Here is a 26,829-nt window from a genome sequence, read left to right on the forward strand (position 1 = left end):
AATCTCTTCTCATTTCCCATGTTTTCCCCTGTCTTTTATGGCTGAGACGCAGACTTGTGTGGGTCATTTGGACCCTTGACTCCAAATCAAAAACAGATACATTTTTAAGAATCATTCAGTCTACAAAAAAAAACCAAAACATGGACATTAGAACAGTATCAGACTATTATGGGTACTGTTCTGTTCATATAAAACACTGATAAAACACATTCAGACCCTTTTTTTTTTGCATAGGGCCTGACAGGAGCAAGCAGAGACAAAGCTATTGAACCAGAGCTGTCACTCAAAGGGTTATTCTCAGCCTGTGTTCAGGGTGGGCACTACTCAAGTGTTTTTTTTCCCTTTCATTTATCTTCAGCTTGTCGGCTGGCGGATGTCGGATGTCGTAAATAACAAGTATAGGAATACTCATCCTCCCCTGTTCCGGCAAAACCTCTCTTCCACTGCTCCTGGAGATTGTTGACAGGCTGCAGCGGTGACTTCTTCTACACCATATATCAACCCCTGCAGCCACTCACTGGGCTTAGCAGCTGAGGCCAGTGAGTGACTGCAGTGGTCAGAGGCCCTTGAGAAAAAGAAAAAAAAATGGACGTACAATTATATACAAACTATTGTTTTGCTGCACCCAGAGACACTTCTTTACACTTTTTTTGTTTCTTTTTTTTTTTTATTAAATACACTGAATTGTCAAAGAAAGAAAACCACCTGTAAGGATTTCCTTTTCATTTTAGGTTTGGATTAAAACTGTAAAAGTGACACACTGTATTTGCTTTGGTCATAAAGCAAACACTATACAAAAAAAACAACAACAAGAAAACCTTTAAATACATGAAAGCGATATAACAATGCAAGCAATCAGGAGTATTGAGCGGAATTGGTTGTGCCCATTCAGACGCCGAAGCAGAAGGATTTCTGGTTAGGTGGCAGTCATAGCAACACATTTAATCCGATTGCCATTAGAGTGCATTTAATTAGTGGCTAAACAACTGGTGAGTTAAGAAATTGATGGGGAAAAAAAAAAAAAGAACAGATAAAGATGCATTTAATCTAGAGTGTTAGGAGATTTATGTCCTCCATTTATAAAATATATAGCAGAATTTTACACAAAAAGATGGCACCGTCAGCTCACAACGTAATAAAGACTGATATTATGTTGTAAAAAATAAAATAAAAATAAAAGCCAAATTTATTCATATAAACAACGGCCTGAATATCACTGAAAAGGGAGATTCCATCAGGCCGTTCTCCTTACGTTATATCCCCATTAAAAACAAAAATAAAACAATTCAGTGTCGAAGGCCATTGCACATGGACTAGTGGCATTCCTTACAAAAATATCAGTGGCCACTTATACCGCAATATACTTACACGTGTACTGCAATGCGGACATGCACGGCAGATCCTGACTGAATATTCATACCATATACACTAATAAAATCTACATTTAAACATCACGGAGCAGGCGCCTCTCCAAACCGCAAAGCTCTCGGATTGCACATTGCGATATCCCACACAATTATGGACTTTATATCCGGATATTAAGAAGAAGTAACTGATGCTCATTACAGGTCTTGATGTTCTCTTGCTCTCAGGGCTTCATAAAACATTTTGTACTTGTCAGAGGTAGTTCATTTTAATAAAGCTTTCCGTCAGCATCCACCACAAAAGCTGTCCGTAGTAAAGGTGCCTGGTAATACTGTCATGTATCGTGACATTTCCCTCTTATGTGCCACTTGTCTCCTAGTAGTGTCTATTGCGCTTCCACCCGGTAGGTTTCAGAAGGCCGTACTTGCCATGGCTCCAGGTGTAAAAAGTCGAGGCAGACTTCCCATAGTTTCCTCCAAATGCCGACAAGCGATTTTACCATCTTCTCCTGTGTTAGAAAACACACAAAAAAACAACAAACTGAAATAAGAAGATACAAGAGTAATGGAACACGTCCATAGAAAGACGTGCTAGGAGGACGGAAAGTACCATGCCCTACCAGGGACAGCTAGGTGTACAAAAGAGCAGGGGTTTATTACCAAGTTAGGCTGCTTTCACACTTCCGTTGTTTTGCATCAGTTGCAGTCCATCGCCTTGAGGAAATACGGTATCCTGCTAAATAATTTGCAGGATTCAGTTTTTTCCCCATAGACTTGTATGGACAACGGATTGCGACTCATGGCCTTGAGTTACATCCGAACGACTGACCATCGTTCATTGCAGGGCTGTGGAGTCGGTAGACTCAGACTCAGACTCAGACTCAGACTCAGACTCAGACTCAGACTCAGACTCAGACTCAGACTCAGACTCAGACTCAGACTCAGACTCAGACTCAGACTCAGACTCAGACTCAGACTGCTTATAGTTAGGTGAAAAAATTATTGTAATACATGAACATGTGTATGTGAACATCAGAGACATTTAATAATTTTTATGATACAATAATCAAGATATTTGGATAGAACATAATATATTTATTGGAATACAACTTTAGAACAAACTGTAATAAATTGTGAATATGTAATCCACTATGTAATATACAGTAGATTACATATATATCGTGTGTGTGTGTGTGTGTGTGTGTGTGTGTGTGTGTGTGTGTGTGTGTGTGTGTGTGTGTGTGTGTGTGTGTGTGTATATATATATATATATTACATATTGTATTACATATTTACAAGTTATTGCAGTTTTTTGTGTTCTAAAGTTGTATTCCAATAAATATATTTTATGTTCTATCCAAATATCTTGATTATTGTATCATAAAAATGATTAAATGTCTGATGTTCACATTGTACTACAATACAGTTTTCACTTAAATATAAGCATTATACTAAATATTATTTAGTAAAATATTCAGCACATTCTGCATTGCACTCCTGTCCCCAATTTATTATATATTTTAGGAGTCTGAGTCGGTGCATTTTATACCGACTCCGACTCCACAGCCTTGGTTCTTTGGAATCATAACAACTGATGGCAGGAGCGCAGCATGTAACGTTTTTTTGAGCGGCAGAATCCTTTTGTTTTCACTGTGCAGGCTCAGATCTTGTGTTTAATCATTGAAATCAAGGTCACTCTCTCTCGGCAGCCGAACGATCAGCTGATCGCCCGACTGTTGTGAATAATCAGCTGATCGGCCGGTGGACGCCTTTTGCGAACGATCAGCTGCTCGGCCGGCTTTTCTGAACAATCAGCTGATTGCCCAGCGGCCGCCTATCGATCAGCTGATCGTTCAGAGAAGCCGGCCGCCGGTAAAACCGTTAAAGAAAAAAAAAAAAAACAAAACCCTGATTGTTTTTTTTGCAGCATCAGTCACATCTGTTGTGTGACTGATGCAACGGATGTGTTGCAGATAGTGTCACAACTGATTGTGACGGATGCAAAACAACGGAAGTGTGAAAGCAGCCTAATACACAACAGCATATTCAGAAAACTTACCAGAAATAAAAATGTTCTGCCATTATATAACCCCTATCCTGTATTTTTCACCAGTTTCCCTCCCTCTACAGGCACTCTATCTAATTTTCAGTTTTCCACATGCGATTCTTGCACTTCTTTCTTTATGTAGCAGATAAGAGAAGCTGAAGTGCTAGAAGCTGCAGCACAACCTGACCGTGTATTACCGTGCCCAATGCCCCCCCTCTCCCATTCTGAATAGACTTGAAAAGCAGCTGCAATCTGATACTTCAGTGAGCAATCAGTCTTGTCTGGAGCAAAATGGATTTTTAGTGAATGAAGAGTTAAGGCCGCTTTACACGCAACGATATCGCTAACGAGATGTCATTGGGGGTCATGTAATTCATGACGCACATCCGGCCTCGTTAGCGACCTCGTGGCGTGTGACACATATGAGCAACCGCTAACGATGCAAAATACTCAAATCGTTGATTGACACGTCGTCCATTTCCCAAATATCATTGCTGATTTTGGACGCAGGTTGTTTGTCGTTCCTGAGGCAGCACACATCGCTACGTGTGACACCCCGGGAACAACAGCGTTCCTGCGTCCTCAGGCAACGAGGTGTGCGTGACTTTCACGCGGCTGCTCTCCGCCCCTCCGCTTCTATTGGCCGCCGGCCGTGTGACGTCGCTGTGACGCAGCACGAACCGCCCCCTTAGAAAAGAGGCTGTTCGCCGGCCACAGCGACGTCGTTAGGAAGGCAAGTATGTGTGACGGGAACTAGCAATTTTGTCCGCCACGGGCAGCGATTTGCCCGTGATGCACAAACGACAGGAGCGGGTGCGAACGCTAGTGACATCGCTGCGTGTAAAGCCCCTTTAAGGGTCCCGTTACACGTAGCGATGTTTCAGCACTCCCGACAACGATACAACCTGGTCAGGATCGCTGGTACGTCGCTACATGGTCACTAGTGAGCTGGCAAAAAGGCAGATCTAATTAACGACGCAGCAACGATACGGCGATCCGTATAATGACCTCGGCGGTCGTTGGGACCCTGTCACACAGCAGCTATTCTAACGACTCAGACCTCGATGGAGGCGTAGTCTTTCCACCCGGGCGTGCCTTTGCGTTGCCTTTTCCACGCCCCTCTGCTCCGATTGGTGGCCACTACTGCTGCATTGTCATGCTCGGATTGGGCGACCTTGCCATTAGAAGACAACGCTGTAGCCCTTCCTTCCTTCATTCCTGAGTGCGTGCATGTCCGTGGATCGTAATATACCTCCTTTATGGCAAGGTCGCCCAATCATAACGCAGTTGTGACCTCCAATCGGAGCGGAGGGGACGTTGAAAAGACAAAGCAAAAGCACGCCTGCGTTGCCAACGAGGTCGCTCATCGTTATGGCGTCAAACACAGCGATTCATGCTGCCCAGCCGGACACCAACGATCAAAAAATGAACCAGGACGTTCAGGTACAATCGGCGATATCGCAGCGGGGGGGTGGGTGGTCGCGGCTGTGTGTCACATGTAGCGAGATTGCTAGCGAGGTCACTGTTGTGTCACAAAACCTGTGACGTTTCAGCGATCTCGCTACGTGTAATGGGGCCTTTATGGATGGAGAAGTGGCTAAAAAACATTTGGCAAGATCTATTAGGTTTAAAATTGTTTCATAGTTTATCACCAATTGCTGAGCCACAAAAATGGAATTCTTAGAATGTAGGAAAAGGTAGAAATGCAGACATGGTGGCGGGATAGTGACCCACTTTATCTCAAAAGGACCCCTCAGCACAAGAGCTGCACCTCCCCACAAATAATCCACCATTCTGTAACCTTTCCCTTTATAAACTAGGAAATTGAGAAAGCTGAACAGTAAAACAAGTCAATGACTTCACTTACCAAAAAGCACCAGACTGTGTTTGGCGGCCTCCTTCACCTCCTCTTTGTCGGTTTGGCACAGGTATACAAGTTGCTCTATGCTTTCTTTGGCCTGTCGACGTACAGAAGAAAATACGTATAATTAAATTTTGTGCAAACCTGATGCTCTTTAAGGCGCCACTCAAGCGATTTTTTTTTGGGGTGGTGTTTAGTGCTGGAGTGGCGCTTCACCTTTTACTGATGCCACTCCGATCTCGCAGTGCTATCTTGTGCCTGTAATGTCTGACTAGCCGGAAGTCAGAACGTTCGTCACAAGAGCTCAATGCAACTCTATAAGTGCCAGAACAAGGCTCTCATAGACTTGTATTGAGATGTGACCTCTATGAAGCACTGGAGCTGCCAGCAGGTCACAAATTGCAGAGACCGACCGTAGTGGCAGTGATCGAAGATGAAGCCGTCGTAAAGTGAGTATCGGGCAGGGGTATTAGATTTAACGCACCACTCCAGTGGTGCAATAAAAAGAAAACACTGGAGTGGTGCTTCAAGATAACACATCATCATACATAACTAAAAATAGTATGTGCAAAGCTTCAGATGTATAGTCCATTACACCCAAAGCACTTTTTCTCCAGTCCTTCAGGACACGACTTTGGAAAGGAGATCAGCCATGTGGGACGGCAGATATTCTCAGATTACAGAGCGCTTTCTTCTTAGGCTGCTTTCACACATCCGGTTTTTGCCGTGCGGCACAATACGGCGCTCTGCAGAAAAAACGCAACTGGTTTTTTTTTTGCCGCCAGTTGCGTTTTTCCCGCATAGACTTGCATTAGCGCCGTATTGTGCCACATGCCTTGCGTTGCGTCCGTTTTTTGCCGGATGCGGCATATTTAGTCCATGAGGCGGCCGGATGGAACGTTGCCTAGCACGTTTTTTCGTGCGGCGAAAAAAGCCGAATCAGGCGCAATTCACAATGCAAGCCTATGGACGCCGGATGCGGCGTCCTGTGGCAAAAACAGCATGCGGCCGCCGGATGCATTTTTTGTACTGCACATGCTCAGTATCAAGCCGCATCCGTCAAAAACCGGACGGGCCGCATGGGAAAAACTTATGCAACGGATCCGTTTTTTTCGCCGCATCCGTTGCATAGGTTTTTGAGCTGGATTGTGCCGCTCAGCACAAACCGGATGTGTGAAAGCAGCCTTAAAGGGAATGTGCGATCAGGAAATGACCTATTGTTTAAATTGGGTCTTTATGTTAAATGTATTTCTTGTTTAATGTTTGATAATGGTGCTTTCAATTTTTTAATCTCTTTCACTCTATCTACACTGATAAGGATGTTATTGGGAATTTTAACCTGTACCAATAAGGCTATGGCCACACAGGACTTTTTTTTGGCAAGTTTTTTTCCTGACCAAAACCTGATTTTGGGGCAGGAAATCTTCTTTGAGTCATCTGCGTTTTTGGTGCGTTTTTCATGTGGTTTTTTTTAGCGGCGTTTTTGCTCCAGATTTGCTGCTTTTTTTCTACAAAATGGGTTGTACAATGAAAAAACGCAGCAAATCTGCAGCAAAGAACTGACATGCTCATTCTTTAAAAACCTGACCAAAAACGCAGATGTTTGCCGAAAACAGTCAGGAAAAAAACCTGATGTGTTTGTGTGCATGAGATTTCAGAAATCTAAGACTTTGGTGCGACTGTAAAAAGCAGCTTTTTATTAGCATGGATTTACATAAAACCATGGCAAATCTGCAGCTAAAAAACGCAGCAAAAATTACCAAAAAATCCCTGTGTGAACATAGCCTAAAATGATTTTTATGTCCGTGGCTTTCAGTTTCGGGTGTCTTGGCAGTGACTATCCGTGCTCCAGGATTATTAGTGAGCTGGACTTTGTTTCTTCAAACCCGTGGAATCGCAGCAGCTGGAATACCTTTATTTTGCCACCTTGTGTTAGGTCTCACACAGCCATACTAGGTGAGCAGCCCTGCTTTGTTTTATATCAGTAATTACACTAAATTATCTCCACAGCCTAGTTGAAGATTAAAGGGAACCTGTCAGCAGAAATTTCGCCCAAAACCTAAAAGATTCCCCCTCTGCAGTTCCTGGGCTGCATTCTAGGAAGGTCCCTGTTATTATTGTGCCCCATGTGAGACCAAAATAAAGCCTTTATAAAGTGGTACCTTTTTGTATGCAGCTTCTGTAAATGGGACACGGGGGCGGGCTGCCTGATGGCCGTTATTCTGCCTCCTGGTCCTGTATGCCGCCCCCCATCGCTCCTTTCCATAGCTGATGCACCGCCCACTGCTCCAGCCGTCCACGCGCATGCCCAGTGCCAGTCTCACGGGACTGAGCAGTGTGACCGCTGGTGACGTGTGCGCAGGCAAGTGATTATGGGCGGGACTGTGACTGTTATCAGCAAGTACCCGCCCATAATCTCGTGAGCGCGCAAACCTCTCCAGCGGTCACACTGAGCTCAGTGTAGATGCTAGACTGTATGGGCTGCTTCCAGGGATGACGTCCCTTTGTCACGTGATAGGGGCGTGTGCAAAATACTATCACGTGACAAAGGGACGTCATCCCTGGAAGCAGCCCATACAGTCTAGCATCTACACTGAGCTCAGTGTGACCGCTGGAGAGGTTTGCGCGCTCACGAGATTATGGGCGGGTACTTGCTGATAACAGTCACAGTCCCGCCCATAATCACTTGTCTGCGCACACGTCACCAGCGGTCACACTGCTCAGTCCCGTGAGACTGGCACTGGGCATGCGCGTGGATGGCTGGAGCAGTGGGCGGTGCATCAGCTATGGAAAGGAGCGATGGGGGCGGCATACAGGACCAGGAGGCAGAATAACGGACGGCAGAAAGCCCGCCCCCGTGTCCCATTTACAGAAGCTGCATACAAAAAGGTACCACTTTATAAAGGCTTTATTTTGGTCTCACATGGGGCACAATAATAACAGGGACCTTCCTAGAATGCAGCCCAGGAGCTGCAGAGGGGGAATCTTTTAGGTTTTGGGCAAAATTTCTGCTGACAGGTTCCCTTTAAAAACTACGACACACGGCAAGCAAAATCGGACAAGTGGAATGTGATAAAAAAAAAATTTTAATTCCACTCGGACCAATGTTACTCTATCAGGCAGTTCCCATCTGCAATTTTTTTATTTCCTCAGGCGGAATCACACAGAGAAAGCTGCGGGTGTATGCGAGAGCCGTATTCAGTCGCACCCATACAAGTCTATGGGTGTGAGTGAAACATCAGACTGCACTCAGATGACATCAGAGTGCAGTGCAATATACGCATCAGCTGATGGAGGAGATTGAGAGATTAATCCCTCCCTCTCCTCCGGAGTGCAAAATCAGATCACAGTTGCATGACACTCGGCTCACGTTTGCAGCAGAGCAGGAGCCGAGGGTCATTGACATCTCGCATCGGATGCCATACGCTAGTGTGGCCCTAGCCTAAGAAGCGGACAGGTATGGAAGATAACGGAGAGATTTACTACACGTTTCTACCGCTCACCTTTAAACATCCCAGTGCAGCACAACCTGCCACACGCACAGGCACGTCTTCATCTTCCAACTGCTCCAAGTAAGACACCAGAGCCTGCAAGACACAGATATTCAGAACACGACCCATCTATATGAGGGTTAACAGCAATACTGGCAGCAGGTTACCACTATTTAAAGGCAAAAACGGGGTTAAATAGGATGAGGAGATTGTGGTGTATGTATGAAGATGTACAGCAAAAGAAAGGAGCGAAAATCACAAAAAAGGCTAAATGGAGGTCTGCACCGGATGAGAAGATGTCAAACATCAGTCATTAAAATTATTATTGTTTATTCTGCCTTTGACACATTCGGACCAGTTCGGTATTGACTTGTCAAATCTGTTTTTTTAAGGGTGGTACCATTTTTGCTCTAGAAACAAGAATTCCTAGCAAAACTTTAACTTTGTCATACTATAGCAGGAGATCTAATTGTTAGACTTGTAGCTAACACATTAAAATATATATTCTACCCATGGGTATAAAAGGGCTATTCCAGTAATATTGTTGATATTTAAAGGGAATCTGTCAGCAAGTTCTTGCTATATAAATCTGAGAACAGCATGATGTAGGGGATGAGACCCTGATTCCAGCAATGTATCATTAGTCTGTATTTTGCTGTTTCAATGGAATATCAATAAGAGATTATCACTACAGGACTAAGTGTCTCGTGCCTCCTGGTCCAACCCTGTTTCATGCAGTAAGTAGCAGCTTTCTGTCAATGATGGACCCGTAGAAGTGCATAGTTAGCGCGAAACAGCCGTAGTCCTGGGGGAGCTTGCACCCAGCTCTGCCACCACCTTTTTTATGCACTTTTTTTGTACCAATAAATCCTTTTATGAACCTTGGAGTTTCTTCTATGGGGATTACTTGATGGATATCTGCCTCTTTTGAAGTGTGCCCCTCTGAGCTGGTTTGATTTTTAGATCTGGAGCAGCTTTTCTCTGGCCACCCAACTATGAAAGGTAAACCCTGGTTGTGCAAGATCAATTCTTTGTATATTGACAGATCGCTGCAGTGAAACAATGTACACAAAGCGGCCAATCAGTGGTGTGGACGGGGTTATATAGGGCTCAGCATTATGAGCTCTGCAGCAGTGAAAACAGGGATTGTTATCACAACTGCTGCATACAGTAAACTAAGTGATACATTTCTGGAATCAGAGATTCTGTCTCTACATCATGTTGCTATCAGATTACATAGCAAAAACCTGCTGACATATGTCCTTCACGCAATTCTTTCATTAATTGGGACCTCACAGCTTCAGAGCCATTAACAAGTGCATATAATAAAATTACTTGTTCTTACCCTTTCTTTAAAAGGTTGTTGTTCACAGAAGCTTCTAAGTAATGAAGACGTCGCTGCAATGACTCTGCTGTTTCCATTAGTAAGTAAAAGGCTCAGCGTCTTGAATCCTTCCTTCTGTATGCTGCACTCGGATACTTTCTTCAAGGCTTTCAGAACAACATTCTGATCGTCCGAATTCAACTTTTGCACAAATAATACTAAAAAGTAATAAAAAGATGGTCATAATGAAAGCTTTAAATTACCCCATAGATATTCTCTATCTAAAGCATTAAAAGTGAATTATGGAGGTCTTCCCAGAAAATAAATTCTCATGCAAACCATTACTGAGCAGCAGAATAAAGAGGATAAAGCAGAAAGCCGAGCACCTCGGCCCCTTCCAGACTGCAGCTCAACTCATTCAAGTGAAGCAGCATCGTCAGTTTGCTGAAAAATAGAGGCCTTGGAGATTGGACATAATCAATCATAATGGACGGTCTATATCTATGCAGATTTCAAGACGAAATTAATAGTGTACTCCAGGTGTTGCTGACAAATCTGACTAAAGGGACAATAAGTTGCACAGTCTCCTACTTTTTTTAGTCCAAAAAAAAAAACCTATCTTGCGTGTGGTTTTTTGAGGCATTATGAAGCCTACCTGCTGAGATATTTGACAGCTATCTTAAGTCTATGACACGTTTAAAAATAATCTGTCACCAGGTTTTTGCTGCCCCTCCTGAGAGCAGCATAAAGTAATGGCCGGGACCCCAATTTCATGAAGGACTGGGTCACTTAATGGGCTTCTTGCTGTAGTTTTATCTCTTGGTTCTATCAGTGACGAGTTCCTGCTATGTAGACCGCCATAATCATGACTTTTTCATATCCCAGTTCTATACCACTGACTAGCAACATTCTGCCTATGCACAGGGGACACAGCTGCCAGTCAGTAATGTGGGCGGGGTTATACAGAGATTTGCTAGATCTGCAGCAAGTGTCTGGAATGAGGGTCTCTTTCCCTAGATTATGCTGCTCTCGGATTACATAGCAAAAACCTGCTGACACTATTAAAGGGAACCTGTCATCAGGAATTTGGCTTTCAACCTAAACGTTTCCCCCTCTGCAGCTCCTGGGCTGCATTCTAGGAAGGTTTTTGTACTTTTTGTGCCCCTTTTTAAACCAAAATAAACACTTTATAAACTTGTACCTTTCTGTTTGAAAATCTTGTTAATTTTCCATGGGGGCGGGCTGTGTGGCGTCCGTTGCTGTAGCTTACGCCGCCCCCCATGCTCCAAATCATGCCTCATAACGCCGCCCACTGCGCCGAGGTCCCGTCCACGCCGGGACACCTAGTGACGTGGTCGCATGCACGAGAGTATGGGCGGCGCTGTGATTGCATCGCAAGTGCGCGCCCATACTCTCGTGTGCGCGCTCTCCCCTCTGTACGTCGCTCAGATCCTCTGCTTCTCCTGTGCTCCGCTCCTCCCATCTATTTCCTGCTGCAGGGTACGATGGGAAGGAGGTGACGTCGGGCCGGCGCAGAACGCTGGAGGCAGTGGGGGAGAGCGCGCACACGAGAGTATGGGCGCGCACTTGCGATGCATTCACAGCGCCGCCCATACTCTCGTGCCTGCGACCACGTCACTAGGTGTCCCGGCGTGCACGGGACCTCGGCGCAGTGGGCGGCGTTATGAGGCATGATTTGGAGCATGGGGGACGGCGTAAGATACAGCAACGGACGCCACACGGCCCGCCCCCATGGAAAATTAACAAGATTTTCAAACAGAAAGGTACAAGTTTATAAAGTGTTTATTTTGGTTTAAAAAGGGGCACAAAAAGTACAAAAACCTTCCTAGAATGCAGCCCACGAGCTGCAGAGGGGGAAACGTTTAGGTTGAAAGCCAAATTCCTGATGACCATCAGTTGTGGATCTGGGACCTCACATTTATCAATATGGTATACAATTAAAATGTCACAAAATTGAGCCATAAAATTTTTATTTTTACCTTCTTTTGATAAATCAGAAATGAGAGAATCCAAATTAGTGGCCGTGGAAGAATCAAAGTATCTCCAATACTGAAATATTGTCATCTGTTCATCGTAAGTGGTCCTGGATCTTCTCGGCAACTTTTGATCCAAAATGTCCTCAACAAGCTTCACAAGGACTGAAAAATAGAACAGAGTTTAGAGAATACTTATACAAATACTGAATTTTTCAATACTACTAAAACGAGTCATCAGGGGGAAGGGGTCATGAAAATCCAGAAAAAATATATCTCCTAAGGGGGTCACTTCATTGTGATTTCTGTAATATATCCCATGAATTCACGACTGGAGGTTTATATTGGTAAGATCCAAACCCCCGATGATCACTACAATAAGGCTAGGTGCACACGGGACAATGAACCCATGGATTTTGCCGCAGAAAACCTGCGGATTTATCTGGATTTTCTAGATAAATCTATAGGTTTTAGCAACTACAGACACTGCCTATGTTATCCTATGGGATTTGGGGAGTGCTGTATCAATGGTGCGGTATGTGCGGCTGCGAAATATGCTGCGGGACATCTACAGCCGCACGTAACTGCCAGTCAATTATTCATGGGGAAATATCTGCGGAATTCCCGCTCCTCCACTATGGAGATGCAGGGGAGGAATTCCACAGGTATTTCTGCACTTGTCCCGCAGGTTTACCGCAACAAAAATGCTCGAATCCCGCAGCAATGTATGTTCTCCCCATGTTTGCATGGGTTTCCTCCCGGTTCTCCAGTTTCCTCCCACACTCCAAAGACCTACTGATAGAGACTTTAGATTGTGATCCCCAATGGGGACAGTGTTCCTGATTAATGTAAAGTGCTGCGGAATAGGTTAGTGTGCCACCCCCGTGCCAGCAGCCGGCGCTGCTCGGATCCAGACCTACGGTACGTCTCAAGGGGTCTTCTGGACCCGGGGGTCGCGCGGACATTCCGAATAAAAGAGGGGACGTAGATTTATGGGGATTTGCAATAAACTGTCTGTGACGCCACCCACGGTGTGTGGTGAGGTGCGGCACCACCGCTGCGGGTCTCCCAGGAACGTAGGGCTGGCAGCTGGATGTTAACCCCTCCGTGGGTAGGGGTGGATGTCCCGGGCCCAGTGTTTCTGTGGCGAGGGTGATGGTTGCAGGGGCCGGCGCACCCGGCCAAGCCAGGGTTGTACTCACGATAAAAATAAAGCACACAAGTCCTGTAGTAAACTAACGGGATGGTGGCCGGCTGCCGCTGATTGATGCATCTGATCCTACACCTGGGTGATAGTCGGAACCTTTTCCCTCTGCACTTTGTTGTGTTGGTGGATCTTCCCGGTCCTTTGGTTGGGAGCCGTGCCCGTCTGACGCTGACCCTTGGGATCTATGGGCCCTGGCGGTGGCCTTATCCCTCACTGTGGGTGGTTGTCTACTTTTCGGGACTTAGGTTGGGACAGGACCTGTAATCCTGCCCTCAATCGGTTAATTAGCTAGGCCGTCGGTGCCTGTCCTAGCTGCAGGGTCTGAGTACCCCCTTTGTGCTCACGGTTTCCGGACCGGTTCTCCGGTGTCTGTACCAGCGGGCTCCTACCCGGTCCACCTGGGATCCCCGGCTTAGTCTTCCAGTCTCCTGCGGGCTCCGACTACCGTCTGCCACCTAGCCAAGGTGTCAGGGCTTTGACCCTGGCACCTGTCAGCTCGAGCTCCAGGCCTTGGCTGCCTGAGCTCCTCTTAGACTCCAACTTGAACTTCCACTCCAAACTCCACTTCACTCTGACTCAAACTCCACTGTTTTCCCGCCCCGGGCTCTCTAGACTCCTTGGCGGGCGTCTTCCAACCGCCTGGTTCCGCCCCCTGGTGTGTCTGTCCTTCCCTGAGGGGGGTGACTAGGATTTTAGGTCGGCTGGTGTAACCCTTTGTGGGACTGGTGTTATGCGGGGGCCTATGTGTCCAACTACCTAGTTTTCCAGGGCGCTACATTAGCGCTATATAAAAATAAAGATTTATTTTTTTTTATAGCTGCGGATTCCGGGCAGCAGCTGCGGTAAACCTGTGGACAAACCTGCGGAAACATCCACTGGTACATTGTCCCGTGGGCACATAGCATAAAGAGGCAAAGGCGCTCGTTACAATGTGGACTCCCATTAGCTGCCATCTACTATGTCCATCACTCACCAGTAAAGTCACGACTCCTACAGGCAGCCTGATAAAGGATATAACAGTCTGCCAAATCAGGCCAATTTTTGATGCAAGCCCCCAAAAAGTCATGCGCTCCAAAAAAGTTAACTATGGGCACAGAGTATCAGTAAAGGGCGTGACTAACAACATTTATTGAGCAGACAATGTAGTCAATTTTGGTGCAAATCTGCTCATAGGAGATTTACATTTTGCTTTCTGGCCTTAGGATCATCTATAAAATGTGCAAAATTTGACTTGATGTTCTCCAACCCTGGTGTATTAATAATCAGTTGTTGTTTGAGGACCAATAGGAAGACCAGGGGAGGAAGAAATGGCAGATCCAAAACAATCCATGGTGCTTAGTCCGGCACAATGTTGTACTCACCAGCGTCAGACAGTCCTGGTTGTTGCAGGTTGATTTGTTCAGCGTATCGACTACTAAGGGACTGCAAAAGCGTCTCCGCAGAGCAAACAAACACGTCCGACGGCTGCACACAGTCATTCCAAAACTCCACAATCCCTTCTTTTGGTGGTGAAAATTTCAAAACTGAAAAACATAGAAAAGAATAAAAAGTTGGGAAGACAACCGCTGGCAAGATAGCCAAGACTGGAAAATACCAAAAGGCAAAGAATTCCAACCCAAAACTAATCTATAACATCGGTTCTGTATGGACAGTGAGTGCACAAGATGGAATCGACGTCAGAAACTAAGCAATGAGCCTGGCTGTAGCTGTCAGAGAAGATCGTGGGGGTCCTGCCAGCAGAAAAGGGGAGCTTTGTGGGATCAATAGACTTGGACTTTATGTCAAATAAAAGAAGAGGGTGATAAAACTTCTAAGTTGATTATTAGCCTTTTATACCTAAAATTCACAACAGTAGTCAAAAAATATCTTATTCTTTTCATTATAGGCAAACGTTTCAATTGAATATGCCACCAGTAATGGCAAACAATCTACAATGTGATTAAACCCATAAAGGATGTAATCGATGATAAAAAGCATTTACAGGACTGTAAAAAAGGAGTACGGGTAAGTTCACACAGTGCGTTTTTTCGCGGCGTTTTTGGCCTCAAAACTGCATGACTTTGCTTCCCCAGCAAAGTCTATGAGTTTTCATTTTTGCTGTCCGCACACAACTTTTTTTTTTTTAAGCTCCGTTTTTGAGCTTAAAAATATAATAAAAAAAAAAAATGGACATGTCAATTCTTTCCTGCGTTTTTCTACATTTTCCCCCCATGCAATGCATTGGAAAAACGCAGAGATCAAAAACGCAGCCAAAAATGCACCAAATCGCGGTAAAAACGCATGCGTTTTTTGCCGCGGGTGAGTTTTTGTGCGTTTTTAGCGGCCAAAAACGCAGCGTGTGCCCATAGCCTAAAAGGTGAAAATAGGTAGATCAATTAAAAATTAGCATACGTAAAAAAAAGAAAATCAGACAAAAGGAGAAAAAAAAAAAATAATCCTTAACAGCATCAAAACCAGAAAACCTCTCAAGCTGTAGCCGGGAAAGAGGTTTTCCAGTTTCAATGCTTTTACAATATCAGTAGTCAATATTGCACAATAAAGAGTTCACCCTATCACAAGTAATTAAGACATAATGGTGGAAGGAGATGGGGAAACAAATACCGTATTTTTCGCTTTATAAGACGCACTTTTGTTCCCCCAAATTTTGGGGGAAAGTAGGGGGTGCGTCTTATAAGCCAAATATACGGGGGGGGGGGGTATATCCCTCCGTGCTGCTCTTCCTTACTTCCTGGTTCTCAGTGCGGTCATGTGATCGGCACAGCAGACTGAGATCTCTGCGTGCCTGATCACAGTGGAAGCAGGGACACGGGGAGAAACACTGGAGGGGGTAAGTAAAGCTTTTTTATTTTAGAATGAGCAGCAGCACGGGGGCCATATCTAACACAGGGGAGACATGTGCCATCACAGGGGGGCGCAGGCTCATAATATGCACCGCTGCCCCAGCCCCTCACTGCGTGCGATTTCAGCACCACCGGAGATGGACAGCGGCTGTGCATATTATATGAGCGGGAGCAGGAGATCAAACGCTGCCGCCGCAGCGTTCACCTGCCCCCAGCACAGCGCCCCCACCTTCCCTGGACCCTGCAGTGTACACACACACATACATACATACATACATACATACATACATACATACATACATATATATATATATATATATATATTAATACATATATATACACACACATATATACATACATACATATTATAAATAAGAATGAAGGGAATTTTGTTTACTTACCGTAAATTCCTTTTCTTCTAGCTCCAATTGGGAGACCCAGACAGTGGGTGTATAGCTACTGCCTCTGGAGGCCGCACAAAGAACTACACTTAAAAGTGTAAGGCCCCTCCCCTTCTGGCTATACACCCTCCCGTAGGAGTACGGATTCCTCAGTTTTAGTACCAAAGCAAGAAGGAGGAAAGCCAATAACAGTTTCAAAAACAAATTCAATCCGATAACTAGATCGGAGAACTTAAGAAACAACGTGAACAACATGTGCACCCGAAAAAACGAAACCCTAAAAACAGATAGGGCGGGTGCTGGGTCTCCCAATTGGAGCTAGAAGAAAAGGAATTTACGGTAAGTAAACAAAATTCCCTTCTTCTTTTTCGCTCCTAATTGGGAGACCCAGACAGTGGGACGTCCAAAAGCAGTCCCTGGGTGGGTAAAAAGATACCACATGAACGGGCTGTCATACAGCCTCTTCCTACAGGTGGGCCACCGCCGCCTGAAGGACCCGTCTACCTAGGCTGGCGTCTGCCGAAGCGTAGGTATGCACTTGATAGTGTTTGGTAAACGTGTGCAGACTCGACCAGGTAGCCGCCTGGCACACTTGCTGAGCCGTAGCCTGATGCCGCAACGCCCAGGACGCACCAACGGCTCTGGTAGAATGGGCCTTCAGTCCAGATGGAATCTGAAGCCCAGCAGAACGGTATGTGTGAAGAATTGGTTCCTTGATCCACCGCGCCAGGGTGGATTTGGAAGCTTGCGATCCCTTATGCTGACCAGCGACTAGGACAAAGAGCGCATCCGAACGGCGTAGAGGCGCCGTGCGAGAAATGTAAATCCTGAGTGCTCTCACCAGGTCCAACAGATGTAAACCCTTTTCAAATTGGTGAACTGGATGCGGACACAAAGATGGCAAAGTGATATCCTGATTGAGATGAAAGGAAGAAACCACCTTGGGAGAAAACTCTGGAATTGGACGCAGTACTACCTTGTCTTGGTGAAACACCAGGAAGGGAGATTTGCAAGATAACGCCGCCAGCTCGGACACTCTTCGAAGAGATGTGACCGCTACAAGAAAAACTACCTTTTGTGAAAGCCGAGAAAGGGGAACCTCTTTCAAGGGCTCGAAAGGCGGCTTTTGAAGAGCAAGGAGAACCTTGTTCAGATCCCAGGGTTCCAATGGCCGTCTGTAAGGAGGAACGATATGACAAACTCCTTGGAGAAACGTGCGTACTTTAGAAAGCTGTGCCAAGCGCTTCTGAAAGAATACGGATAACGCGGAGACTTGACCCTTAAGCGAGCTAAGGGACAAACCTTTTTCCAACCCAGACTGCAGGAAGGAAAGAAAAATTGGCAATGCAAATGGCCAGGGAGAAAACCCTTGAGCCAAGCACCACGCTAAGAATATCTTCCACGTCCTGTGATAGATCTTAGCTGAGGATGGTTTTCTAGCCTGTCTCATTGTGGCAACAACTCCCTGAGATAAACCTGAGGCCGCTAGGATCCAGGACTCAATGGCCACACAGTCAGGTTCAGGGCCGCAGAATTCAGATGGAAAAACGGCCCTTGAGACAGCAGATCTGGACGGTCTGGTAGTGCCCACGGTTGGCCTACCGTGAGATGCCACAGATCCGGGTACCACGACCTTCTTGGCCAATTTGGAGCGACGAGTATGGCTCGCTGGCAGTCGGACTTGATTTTCCGGAGAACTCTGGGTAACAATGCTAGAGGTGGGAACACATAGGGGAGTCGGAATTGCGACCAATCCTGAACCAAGGCGTCTGCCGCCAGCGCTCGGTGATCGTGAGACCGTGCCATGAAAACTGGGACCTTGTTGTTGTGCCGTGACGCCATCAGATCGACGTCCGGCGACCCCCAGCGGCAACAGATCTGTTGAAACACGTCCGGGTGAAGGGACCATTCTCCTGCGTCCATGCCCTGGCGACTGAGAAAGTCCGCTTCCCAGTTTTCCACGCCTGGGATGTGAACTGCAGATATGGTGGACGCTCTGCTTTCCACCCACGTCAAAATCCGCTGGACTTCTTGAAAAGCTTGGCGACTGCGTGTTCCCCCTTGGTGGTTGATGTACGCCACCGCCGTGGAATTGTCCGACTGAATCCGAATCTGCTTGCCTTCCAGCCATTGTTGGAAGGCTCGCAGGGCAAGATAGATTGCTCTGATTTCCAGAACATTGATCTGCAAGGTGGACTCTTCCTGAGTCCACGTCCCCTGAGCCCTGTGGTGGAGAAACACCGCTCCCCACCCTGATAGGCTCGCATCTGTCGTGACCACTGCCCAGGACGGGGGAAGGAACGACTTTCCCTGTGACAATGAGTTGGGGAGAAGCCACCAACGTAGAGAGTCCTTGGCAGTCTGAGAGAGGGAGACAGTCCTGTCGAGGGACGTCGATTTCCCATCCCATTGGCGCAGAATGTCCCATTGGAGAGGGCGCAGATGAAACTGCGCGAACGGGACTGCCTCCATTGCTGCTACCATCTTTCCTAGGAAATGCATGAGGCGCCTCAGTGAGTGCGACTGGCTCTGAAGGAGAGATTGCACTCCAGTCCGTAGCGAGCACTGCTTGTCCAGTGGAAGCCTCACTATCGCTGATAGAGTATGAAACTCCATGCCAAGATAAGTCAGAGATTGGGTCGGGGTTAGATGAGACTTTGGAAAGTTGATAATCCACCCGAAAGTCTGGAGAGTGTCTAGCGCCACCTTCAGACTGTGTTGGCATGCTTCTTGAGAGGATGCCTTTATAAGCAGGTCGTCTAGATACGGGATGACCGAGTGACCCTGCGAGTGCAGAACAGCTACTACTGCTGCCATGACTTTGGTGAAGACCCGGGGGGCTGTTGCCAGACCGAAGGGTAACGCTACGAACTGTAGGTGCTCGTCGTGTATGACGAAACGTAGAAAACGCTGATGCTCTGGTGCAATCGGCACGTGGAGATACGCATCTTTGATGTCTATTGATGCTAGAAAATCTCCCTGAGACATTGAGGCTATGACGGAGCGTAGGGATTCCATCCGGAACCTCCTGACTTTTACGTGTCTGTTGAGCAACTTCAGATCCAGGACGGGACGATACGATCCGTCCTTTTTTGGGACCACAAACAGATTGGAGTAAAAACCGTGACCCTGTTCCTGAAGAGGGACGGAGGTCACCACTCCTTCCGCCTTTAGAGCGGCCACCGCCTGCAACAGAGCATCGGCTCGGTCTGGTGGTGGAGAAGTTCGGAAGAAACGAGTTGGCGGACGAGAACTGAACTCTATCCTGTACCCGTGAGATAGAATATCTCTCCCCCAACGGTCCTTGACGCTTGCTAGCCAAATGTCGCCAAAGTGGGACAGCCTCCCACCGACCGCGGGTGTGGGCATCGGAGACCGCAAGTCAGGAGGACGTCGTTTTGGCAACGGTTCCTCCGGCTGGTCTTTTTGGGCGTGACTGAGACCTCCAAGAATTTGAACGTCTCTGGTCCTTTTGAGTCTTTTTTGACGAGGCGAATTGGGACCTGCCCTGTCCTCGAAAGGACCGATAACCAGACTGACCCCTCCTCTGTTGGGGCTTGTTTTGTCTGTGTTGCGGTAAGGAAGAGTCCTTACCCTTGGAGTGTTTGATGATTTCATCCAAACGCTCTCCAAACAATCGGTCACGAGAAAAAGGCAAATTGGTTAAGCACTTCTTGGAATGAGAATCTGCTTTCCAATGTCTCAACCACAGAGCCCTACGCAAAACAACTGAGTTGGCTGACGCCACTGCCGTGCGGCTTGTAGCGTCCAGAACAGCATTAATCGCGTACGACGCGAATGCCGCCATTTGCGAGGTCAATGGTGCTACCTGCGGGGCAAATGCACGTGTGACTGAGTCGACTCGCGCAAGCCCGGCCGTGATAGCTTGGAGTGCCCATACGGCCGCAAAAGAAGGCGCTAATGACGCTCCAATCGCTTCATAGATGGATTTCAGCCAGAGCTCCATCTGCCTGTCAGTGGCATCTTTAAGTGCCGCTCCATCTTCAACAGCAACCAAGGATCTAGCTGCAAGCCTGGAAATTGGAGGATCCACTTTTGGACACTGGGTCCAACCCTTGACCACTTCAGAGGGAAAAGGGTAGCGTGTATCTTTAAGTCGTTTAGGAAAACGCCTTTCAGGATAAGCGTGGGGTTTCTGGATTGCGTCTCTGAAGTCAGCGTGGTCCAGAAAAGTGCTTAATGTACGCTTAGGGTATCTGAAATGGATTCTCTCGTGCTGCGAAGCTGACTCCTCTACAGGAGGAGCTGGTGGGGAAATATTCAACATCTTATTGATGTTAAATATAAGATCATTAACTATGGCGTCACCATCTGGTGTATCTAGATTGAGAGCGGTCCCAGGATCAGAATCCTGATCAGTTACGTCCGCCTCATCACCCATAGATTCATCCCGCTGGGATCCAGACCATTGAGATGAATGTGAAGGCCCGTCATAACGAGCCCGCTTAGGCTGCCCGGGGCCATCGTCCGAGTCAGAGTCTTCACCCTGAGGTGTAGATGCCCGTCCCGGAGCTAGGAGCTGAGGGGGACCAGGGGGCAATACATGCACAGTGTCCGTGGTCTGAAGTACAGGCCTAGCTCGCAATGTGTCAAGAATTTGTGACATAGTGAGAGACATTCTGTCAGCAAAAGCTGCAAACTCAGTTCCTGTCACCTGGACAGCATTCACAGGTGGTACACCCTGGGACACGTCCAGCAGAGGTCCCGACTGTGCAAGCGCCGCAGGGGCCGAGCACTGCACACAATGGGGGTCCGTGGAGCCTGCCGGTAGAAAAGTCCCACATGCGGTGCAGGAAGCATATAATGTCTGTGCCTTGGCACCCTTGCGTTTTACGGGCGACATGCTGCTGGCTCTCTGCATGTGAGAGAGTCTATAGCCAAAGGGCGACCAGCGCTATGTAATACCAAGTATTTGTAGCAACAAAATACTAAGAATACTACGAGCACAAGAGGGGGTGAGCCCTGAGGGCTGCTTACCGCCCGCTGAACAGCGGGTAAGAGGCTGCAGAATGCCTTGTCTGGGTCTCCCCGGCTCCCCTCTGCAGCTCAGCGTGTCAGCAAGAATGGCTGCCGGCTTATGTGGAGAGGGGCGGTCCGTGGGAGTTCCCAAACAAAAGTGCGGGAACAGTGTCCCCTCTGTGCTGACTGTGAGGGCTGGAGTATGTAAAAACGACTCCAGCCCTCAGCGCTGATGCACTGGCCAGCGTCCCGCCCCTCTCCTGACTGGCAGGTCTGGGGGCGGGAACGAACGAAAGCAGGCCGCAAAAGCCGGGGACTCGAGTTATCAGCGCGGCCGCCGTAAAAGCGCGGGCCGCGCTGAAGTCCCCGGCGCACTACAAGTGCCAGCCGCGCCGCTGTTCCAGCGGCCGGCGCGACCGAGTTCTAGACGTGGGCAGCGTCCCGCCCCTCTCCTGACTGGCAGGTCTGGGGGCGGGAACGAACGGAAGCAGGCCGCAAAAGCCGGGGACTGTAGTTATCAGCGCGGCCGCCGTAAAAGCGCAGGCCGCGCTGAAGTCCCCGGCGCACTACAAGTGCCAGCCGTGCCGCAGTCCCAGCGGCCGGCGCGGCCGATTCCCATAAGTGTGCCTGCTTCAGCTAAGCTGAATGAGGCCATGGCACAGGCGCCGCAGCGCTGATGTCCCCCGGCGCACTACAACACCCAGCATGCTGCGGTGTGAGCGCCAAACAGGGCCATGTCCCTGATGTACTCCGCTCCATCCAGCATCTTCTCCAGGGGCTGTAGATGGAGCACGGTCTCAGTGCCTGGAGACCGGTAAATCCCACTTCACCCAGAGCCCTGTAAAAAGGGATGGGGAAGGAATCAGCATGTGGGCTCCTGCCGCCGTACCCGCAATGGGTACCTCAACCTTACAAACACCTCCGACATAAGTGGGGTGAGAAGGGAGCATGCTGGGAGTCTGTATAGACCCTCTTTTCTTCCATCCGACATAGTCAGCAGCTGCTGCTGACTAAAAACAATGGAGCTATGCGTGCGTGTCTGACCTCCTTGCGCACAAAGCTAAAACTGGAGGAATCCGTACTCCTACGGGAGGGTGTATAGCCAGAAGGGGAGGGGCCTTACACTTTTAAGTGTAGTTCTTTGTGCGGCCTCCAGAGGCAGTAGCTATACACCCACTGTCTGGGTCTCCCAATTAGGAGCGAAAAAGAAAAATATTTTTTACAATGATATTTAACAATTCCATTGTAAAAAATATTTATTATTTATAATTATATATATATATATATATATATATATATATATATATATAATTATAATTAAGAATAAGTATTTTTTACAATGATATTTAACGGGAATAAATATTAAAGATATCAAAAGTAGAAATAACTACTTTTTACGTTTCAAGGAAACCTTTTCATCAGGAGTGAAAAAAAACCTGTTTGGTGCACACTAGTAACCAGTGGCTTTGTTACGAGTGCGTGCGTGCGCGCGCATATATAAAATATATATTTTTTAATAAGGGCTCTGTTCAAGAAAGCGTTGCAAGCTTACTCTTTTGTGTTTTGTTACTTTTTTTTTTTTAAATGAGGATAATATAAATTCATGTTTTATGTTATGTCTGAATAGAGAAAATCATACATTTCCAGAAAGGATAAATGCTGCGGGGGGGGGGGGGGGAAGAAAAAAAAAAAAAAGCTTACCTTCTTCTGCCGATTGTGCTTTTCCTGACTTTTCTTCCGTTAACGTACAGATCATTTCTAAGATTTGGACTTCCCGCATTAATTTATCAAGTGCATATAATTCACGACAGCGAAGGGGTCCGAATGTGCCCAAATGCTGCAGGAAACGACAAGGACAGGTTAATGCAACCTATTCTCAAATTACCTGTTCTGCGAAAAATAAAAAAGATAACACAAACTCTGCAGGGAGTAAACCTAAAACGCAACATTTGTACAAACTGCGCAATGGCAATTTTATATATTTTTTGCATTTTTTCAAATAATTTGATTTATTTAGAGACTATTTGTAGAGTACTATTTTTTTTTTCTTCGCGCTTACAAACATTTCCATTTTAGCAGCACAACACATGGAGAATCTCAGAACTGTGGGACGATCGGGAGGATGGAAATTTTAATTGACACCAAAATACCATAGACTATGATACCCTTTTCTGTTTTTTGTGTCCTACAGCTGGAGGTGCAGATAAACTAAGGGGCCATTCACTGCTTATTATCTGCTCCACTTGAATTCCCCCAAAAAAACCCAGATATCAGAAGGAGCCATTGAGTATAATGAACAAGGTTCACTTGATTGTTTTTTTTTTTACTGTCAGTGTTATTTTTGAAATGAGGTTACATTAAAAGGGGATGTCCACTACTTGGACGTTCACTACTCAATCCCCTTGTTCACGCCCGTAAAAATAAACAAGCCTATATTCATCCACTGCGGCTCCAGTGATGTTTAAAGTCACGTTCCCAGAGCCCATGGGACAGTCATGACACGCACACCCTGCGACCAATCAGCACCGGCGTCTGTCTCCCCGCCTTCGGACATTTGAGCAGGATGTGAGCGCAGCGCTGGCTTCCTGCTCAAATGTCCAAAGGTGGGATGAAGGAAGCTGGTGCTGATTGGTTGGGTCATAACTCTCTCATGTGGACCCGGGGAACGTGGCTTTAGACATTGGTGGAACCGCAGCCGCACCGGAGGGGAGTATACTTTTTTTTTTCCATTTTTCTCGTGCAAACAAAGGGTTGTCCAAGTAGAGGATAACCCCTCTAAAGATTTTGCACCTTTTGGCTTTTACAAACTCTTCATTTCCCTGCAGATTCGACTTTGATGTGATCTGTGGTCCTAAATTAGATGAGGAAGATAAACGCTCGGGCACATGCAGATATCCGTGCACATTGATACGGCCTCAGACTGCAATGCCTGGACTGACCGCCGATCTCCCGATTCAGCAGCTTCAAATATCCAGTCATGAGACCTACGTACAGTCAGATTGGACCAACGTGCACAGATGTCTGAATGAGCCCCCATGGCCTCATTAAGAGCTTCATGCCAGGTGGTCAGAGCATAGACTGACCGCTGGTCTCCTGACTAGAGCGTGACAGCTGTATATTTTTCTACGAGATGGTCACGCCCCTCTCAGGAGACCCATGGTCATGCCCATCTCAGACAGACTGGCACAGAGTTCTGAATGAGGCTTTAAAGGGAATCTGTCACCAGGTTTTTGCTCCCCATCTTAGTGACAGAGACCCTGATTCCAGCGATGTGTCACTTACTGAGTTGCTTGCTGTCATTTTGATAAAAATCAATGTTTTCTCTGCTGCAGATATAGCAGTTATACAGAGCTCATGAATATGCTGGACTACCTGCAGCACGCCAAGTAGTCCTGTATCTACTGCTGATTAAACAGTGATTTTATCAAAACTACACTAAACAGCTCAGTAAGTGACACATTGTTGGGTTCAGGATCTCTGCCCCTACGTTATGCTGCTCTCAGATTAGGTGGCAAAAACCTGGTGATAGATTCCCTTTAAGAGTTAAGGGTGCTTCACACACAGCGAGCTCGCTGCCGAGATCGCTGCTGAGTCACGCTTTTTGTGACGCAGCAGTGACCTCATTAGCGATCTCGCTGTGTGTGACAATGAGCAGCGATCTGGCCCCTGCTGCGAGATCGCTGCTCGTTACACACAGCCCTGGTTCGTTTTCTTCAAAGCCGCTCTCCTGCTGTGACACACAGATCGCTGTGTGTGACAGCAAGAGAGCGACAAATGAAGCGAGCAGGGAGCAGGAGCCGGCGTCTGACAGCTGAGGTAAGCTGTATCCAAGATAAACATCGGGTAACCAAGGTGGTTACCCGATATTTACCTTAGTTACCAGCCTCCGCAGCTCTCACGCTGCCTGTGCTGCCGGCTCCGGCTCTCTGCACATGTAGCTGCTGTACACATCGGGTTAATTAACCCGATGTGTACAGCAGCTAGGAGAGCAAGGAGCCAGCGCTCAGTGTGCGCGGCTCCCTGCTCCCTGCTCACACTGGTAACTAATGTAAACATCGGGTAACCATACCCGATGTTTACCTTAGTTACCAGTCTCCGCAGCTTCCAGACGGCGGCTCCGTGCAAGCGCAGCGTCGCTTGCACGTCGCTGCTGGCTGGGGGCTGTTCACTGGTCGCTGGTGAGATCTGCCTGTTTGACAGCTCACCAGCGACCATGTAGCGATGCAGCAGCGATCCTGACCAGGTCAGATCGCTGGTCGGATCGCTGCTGCATCGCTAAAGTGTGAAGGTACCCTTACAAACTACCTGTCAGACCTTCATTAGCAGGCTGACTGATAGATTATCAGTTAACTCGTTCTGCAGATAGCAGTAACAGAGGCTACAAAAGGCAAATGGTAAGAAACAAAAAACTGCATCTCCAAACAGAACCCAGCAAGTGTAAACATGTGCCAGCTGCTATAACTACATGAAACAAACAAAAAAATATAAAATATATAGCAGCATTCTGTAAGCGCTAAAGATATAAGCAAACATGGAATATATGAAATTTATAGGGCAGCATGGTGGCTCAGTGGTTAGCACTGTATGGTGGCTCAGTAGTTAACACTGCAGCCTTGCAGCGCTGGGTTCAAATCGCACCAAGGACAACATCTGTACGGAGTTTGTATGTTCTCCCTGTGTGGGTTTCCTCCGGTTTTCTCTCACACTCCAAAGACATTCTGATAGGGAATTTAGATTGTGAGTCCCAATGGGGACAGTGTTGCTGATGTACGTAAAGCGCTGCGGACTTAATAGCGCTATACAAGTGAATAAATATTGTTATACTGCGTTAATGCTATATGGAATATACTTAGAAAAATGAAGAGTCTTTGCTCACAAACTGGCCAATTCATGTGTGCCTATCAACCATGGCAAGGTGACCTTAATTTCATGTAACCTTATCCTAGTGTCATGCCTCTCCTAGACTAAAAGACTACAAATAAATGGGCAGATAGGATCTGGCACGAATTAAAACCACCCTGGGGCTGATTGGCAGAGAGCACAGTCAGAATATACTGATATTTTTTGTTTGCGTTTCATTTTGGTATAGCAGTTTGCACCTGTTCATACTTGCTATGTTCTATTTAGCAATGCAGTTTTTTGCAGAATATATTGGAGCTGTAGACCGCCTCCTACTCTGACTGTGATCTACTCCCATTAGCCACAGGGTGGTTTTGATTAGTGCTAGATCCTACCTGCCCATATATTAGTAGACTTTTAGACCAGGAGAAGCATGACACTAGAATAAGGTCACATCAAAGAAAGGTCACCTTGCCGTGGT

The 26,829-nt window shown here is 46.9% G+C and overlaps 1 protein-coding gene across 4 annotated transcripts in view; it reads right to left on the reverse strand.

Moving 5' to 3' along the window:
* Nucleotides 1-645: 645 nt before the first annotated feature.
* The window catches only part of RIPOR1 (RHO family interacting cell polarization regulator 1), a 173,994-nt gene continuing 147,810 nt past the window's right edge, over nt 646-26,829 (reverse strand). For all 4 annotated transcript variants that reach the window (XM_075325961.1, XM_075325960.1, XM_075325963.1 and 1 more), the window contains exons 16-22: nt 23,211-23,346; nt 14,650-14,811; nt 12,088-12,246; nt 10,109-10,305; nt 8,776-8,859; nt 5,279-5,369; nt 646-1,873 (exon numbers count right to left, since the gene is read on the reverse strand). In XM_075325961.1, the coding sequence (XP_075182076.1) occupies nt 1,776-1,873; nt 5,279-5,369; nt 8,776-8,859; nt 10,109-10,305; nt 12,088-12,246; nt 14,650-14,811; nt 23,211-23,346 (927 nt within the window). In that variant the 3' untranslated portion in view covers nt 646-1,775. The remainder of the gene's footprint in view (nt 1,874-5,278; nt 5,370-8,775; nt 8,860-10,108; nt 10,306-12,087; nt 12,247-14,649; nt 14,812-23,210; nt 23,347-26,829) is intronic.

Source organism: Anomaloglossus baeobatrachus, chromosome 10, assembly GCF_048569485.1.
Source record: "Anomaloglossus baeobatrachus isolate aAnoBae1 chromosome 10, aAnoBae1.hap1, whole genome shotgun sequence".
In the NCBI taxonomy this organism is placed as follows: domain Eukaryota; kingdom Metazoa; phylum Chordata; class Amphibia; order Anura; family Aromobatidae; genus Anomaloglossus; species Anomaloglossus baeobatrachus.